The sequence below is a fragment of the Lactuca virosa genome, chromosome 9 (assembly GCF_052849685.1).
Source record: "Lactuca virosa cultivar CGN04683 chromosome 9, Lactuca_virosa_CGN04683_v6, whole genome shotgun sequence".
In the NCBI taxonomy this organism is placed as follows: domain Eukaryota; kingdom Viridiplantae; phylum Streptophyta; class Magnoliopsida; order Asterales; family Asteraceae; genus Lactuca; species Lactuca virosa.
Window position 1 is genome coordinate 73,084,504 of NC_136434.1, and position 4,835 is coordinate 73,089,338.

At 33.1% G+C, this 4,835-nt stretch overlaps 1 protein-coding gene across 1 annotated transcript; it reads left to right on the plus strand.

Annotated features, from left to right (window-relative positions):
* The first annotated feature begins 1,607 nt into the window (after nucleotides 1-1,607).
* Nucleotides 1,608-4,249, plus strand: LOC145136699 (malate dehydrogenase, chloroplastic-like). Its single transcript, XM_079070804.1, has 2 exons — nucleotides 1,608-1,789; nucleotides 2,810-4,249. The coding sequence occupies exon 2, from the start codon at nucleotides 2,818-2,820 to the stop codon at nucleotides 4,006-4,008; it is 1,191 nt and encodes a 396-aa protein (XP_078926930.1). The 5' UTR covers nucleotides 1,608-1,789; nucleotides 2,810-2,817; the 3' UTR covers nucleotides 4,009-4,249.
* Nucleotides 4,250-4,835: the final 586 nt, after the last annotated feature.

The window sequence follows — 4,835 nt, forward strand, 5'->3', positions numbered from 1 at the left end:
ATTTGATTTTTATCCAATGTGTATTTTACATAACTTATTTGTATATTATAAATTATAATATATGATTATTTTTTTTTTTTGTAAATTTGAATATAATGACACAATCATTTTAATTATCTTTATATTTTCATAAAGATCATTGCATTATAATATGTATTTAACTAAAATGTATTGAAAAATTTTCAAGCTCTCATATAATGTATTAAATTACTTCTAAAATTACAAATGTTAAAACAAAAACAAAACAATATTGTATTATTAATTTATTTGTCTTTTTATATATAAATATGACTGTTAGCAAAACCAACTAACACGAATAATGTTTTGTTTGGCTTATTTCAGTTTAGCAAAATTGACGCATAATTATTTGTTCATTTAACAACAAATTACATTGTTTTGTTCTCTCGTTAACATATTAAACAAACATAAAAAGAATAAATATAAACAAGCGAAGATAAAAGAGCATACATAAACGAACGTAAATGATTGTAAACAAACGAAACAAAAATATATTAACAATTAACGAAAATGAATATATATATATATATATATATATATATATATATATATATATATATATATCAAGGTTCTAAAAAGCTCGTCATGGCTCCGCCATGGCGCGTCATGGCTCCAAGGCTTGTATGTGCCGCCAAGCTTTACCAAAACGCCGTCTTGACTCATATATGTTTATAAAAATGAATAATAGTTGAAAATACATATAAAATATGAATTATATACAAAATTGCCGCCTTAAGTCACGCCTTACAAACAACGTGGTTCGCCAAGGCTCGGAAAAGCTTGAGACTTGACATTGCCGCCAAGTCACGCCTTACGTTATTTAGAACCTTGATATATATATATATATATATATATATATATATATATATATATATATATATATATATATATAGGGTGAGGTTCAATAGAGATCCATAATTAACCAATGAACCAATCTTTTTTTCAACTTTTAGAACTTATTTTTTATCAAAAAAAAAAAAAAAAACTAAAAATACAGAAATTCATAACTTTTTATCCTTTTTCCAATGATATCAAATTCGATTTTTTTTTTTTACGTCAAATTCACAATGTGAATCTTTGAAAATTCACAATGTGAATCCGGATTCACACGGTGAATCCGAAAAATATTTTTCACATTCATAATATTAATATATGAATTTAGATATTTTTAGATTTTTTTTTCGATAAAGAATAACCTCTAAAATTAAAAAAAGATTTGGTTACTTGAAGAACAAATAATTATGGTTCTCTATTGAATTTTTCCATATATATATATATATATATATATATATATATATATATATATATTTCAAAAAACCTTTTAACAATATTAAAAATAGATTAAAAACGTATAGTGATTACGTCAAAAACATCAACAAATATAAGTGAACGAATTTAAATGAATATTCAAATAATTTTTAATAGTTATTTATTTATTTTTTGATTATATAATTTTATAAAAGTATAAGTGATATTTTTGATAGGAAATAGGAATAGAAATAACAATAGAAATTATTACACAAGTGGGCTATGAATTCTATGATAAAAACTAGGCATTACGATTTTATTCGTGTGGTTAATCGATAAAAACTAGGCAGGTGTACGAATTTATTTAACACCCCTTTATGCCCTAATACCTTCGACACCCACACATCGCATACGCTCTCCAATTCGAACCTCAGGCCACCAAACTTGAGCGAATCCCACCTCCGGCCACTCCAGTGAGTTCCTCCGCCAGCGCCGCCTCTCCAACGTCTTCTTTCTTCAGTCGGTAAGCTTCTCTTCTCCATATCTGAAATCGATTTTCTTTCTTCTCAGAAATTGATTTGTTATGTGAAATCGATTTTCTTGCGTCTCTTCTCCATCTCTGAAATCGATTTGTTAAGTGATATTTTCTCTTAAATCGATCTGGAATATCATTTTCAAGACAAAGTGGCACTGCTGAATCTGATTCTCTGATCTGATGTGTTTGTTATGTGATTATGAATCTGATTTTGTTTGCTGAACTTCGATTCTCTGGTGTGTTTTGTTATATGATTATGCTTTGAATCTGATTATGCGTTAATATATCATGGTCCAAGCGACCGGGAGTAGTTGAGAAGCCTGTTTCACATGATTCCTACACAACAGCCACACTGTAACCATTAACTTACAGTAGACTAATATCATATTCAAAGATTAATATCAAAAAGATTACTTATGGGAAAAACATACATATGCAAATTCAAAGATTAACATCATATTCTCAAATCTCAAATCTGATTCACTTTCGGGGACTGCTGAATTGTTCAAGAAATTTTATGACAGATAGACTACAGAATTAAAAGAAATGACATAACCATATCCAGGCAAAAATAATATATTCAAGGCCGAGACAAATACATAAATGTTAAAAATCAAAATAGAATCAACAAGAAAGAATCTTAATCAAACGATTACTAGATTATCCATGGTGTATATCAAACACTACCTACCAATTGACATGAACATTGCACGAATAGCATATTTAAGGCCAACACAAATACATAAATGTTAAAAGTCACGATAAGAACAAGTTAAATATTTAAGTAATCTGGCTTTAGTATTACATTTTGGATTTAGAGCAAAAATGTGCTTTGAAGTTTGAATATGTTAATTTGATTAAGATGCTCCGGTATTTTTTTTCTTTTCATAATTGACATTCATACAATATGAGCTCTTAAAGTCTTCCTGTTTTTAGTTTATATGTATTATAAGTGGCCTATAATGAATAAATGATCTTTGAATCTTTTTTTTTGCTTGTGTTCTTTAGGGTCTAAAATGGCAGCAACATCAGCAAGTGCCCTTTCAATCGGATCAACATCTCATGCCTCCAAACCTACCCAACTTTTACAACCCAAAACATTTGGTGTCAATTTCACCTCCCGAAACAATCTCAAATCCTCATCCTTCCTAAACAAGGAAAGCACCGCAGCTCTCCATTACTCTCTCACCCAAAAACCCCAAAACCACCACCAACCACCACCATCCGCCCTCAAAATCCAAGCATCTTTCAAAGTCGCCATCCTAGGTGCCGCCGGCGGAATCGGCCAACCGCTCGCCCTTCTAGTCAAAATGTCACCGCTAGTCTCCGACCTCCACCTCTACGATATTGCAAACGTGAAAGGTGTAGCCGCCGATCTCAGCCACTGCAACACCCCATCCCGCGTCCGTGATTTCACCGGAAACTCTGAACTCGCCGCCTGTCTAAAAGACGTCGATGTCGTTGTCATTCCCGCCGGAGTCCCGAGAAAGCCCGGAATGACACGCGATGACCTTTTCAACATCAACGCCGGAATCGTGAAAACCTTGATAGAATCCGTAGCCGATAACTGCCCGGACGCGTTCATCCACATCATCAGCAACCCGGTCAACTCAACCGTCCCGATCGCCGCCGAGGTCTTGAAGCAGAAAGGCGTGTACAATCCCAAAAAGCTCTTCGGTGTCACCACTCTTGATGTTGTTCGCGCCAACACTTTTGTTTCTCAAAAGAAAAACCTAAAACTTATTGATGTCGATGTCCCGGTGATCGGAGGACATGCCGGAATTACGATTCTACCCTTGCTTTCGAAGACAAAACCGTCGGTCACGTTTACCGAGCAAGAAGCGGCGGATTTAACGGTTAGGATTCAAAATGGCGGGACGGAGGTTGTGGAGGCGAAGGCGGGGGCGGGGTCCGCCACACTGTCGATGGCGTATGCCGCCGCGAGGTTCTTGGAATCGTCACTCCGGGCGCTTGATGGTGATTCCGATGTTTACGAGTGTGCGTTTGTTGAGTCGGAATTGACGGAGCTTCCGTTTTTTGCTTCGCGGGTTAAGCTTGGGAAACAGGGAGTTGAAGCGGTGATTGGGTCGGATCTTGAAGGGTTGACTGAGTATGAGGAGAAAGGTTTGGAGGCTTTGAAGGTGGAGCTTAAGGGGAGTATAGAGAAAGGTGTGGCTTTTGCACAGAAGCAAACAGTTGGTGTTTGATTCATGTTTTTGACTTTTGAGAGGAAGGTAATAAGATTCGGCATGTTTTACTTTTTTTTTTTAAAAAAAAATCTCCAATGCTCAGTTTTGTAGGAACTTGGTTGTTGTAGCATTTGTTGTTTTCTATGTGTTTAACTAATTTCTGAAATCTGAAACCGGTTTTGAATGTTCGGGGTCTGAAATCTATATGTAGTACTATTATATGATAGTTGAAGTTGAAATGAGAATGAGAATCTAAAAATTCAATTTGCAATTTTTGGATAACATTCATTCAAACGGCCGTGGTTTGTGGTTTGTAGGGGTCTTATCAATTTGTAACCGCGTACAAATCACAATCGGATGAATTTGATTTAGTGGTTGTGATTTAGTATTTGGTTCTTACAAAGATACATAAATTGTATATAAACATATTTATTTTGTTTAAAGTAAATGTTAAATATTTTTCAATAATTAAGCAAAAACTAAACTTATTTGCAAAATAAAATAAATAGAAAAGACACTACGAAATATTAAAAAAGAATTATATTATAATAAAGTAATATTTTAGTTATCTTTTGAAATTAAGAAAAGTCGGTATTGAAGTTTTAATATATCTGAAAAGTCAGTAGCTTTAATCGATCCTTCGAATGAATTGAACAATTGAAAAAAGAAAGTCTCGTCCCTATGGAACCGAAAGAATCAAATAAAGGAAAAATTATTTCATTTCTTTTGTGGCATAAATGATTAGTCATTTATTTTATTTTTAACTTTTACGTAATTATTCATTAAACATAAGAAATGTTCTTGATTAAATAAAGACCTCATTTTACAAAAAAGAAATCATTAGA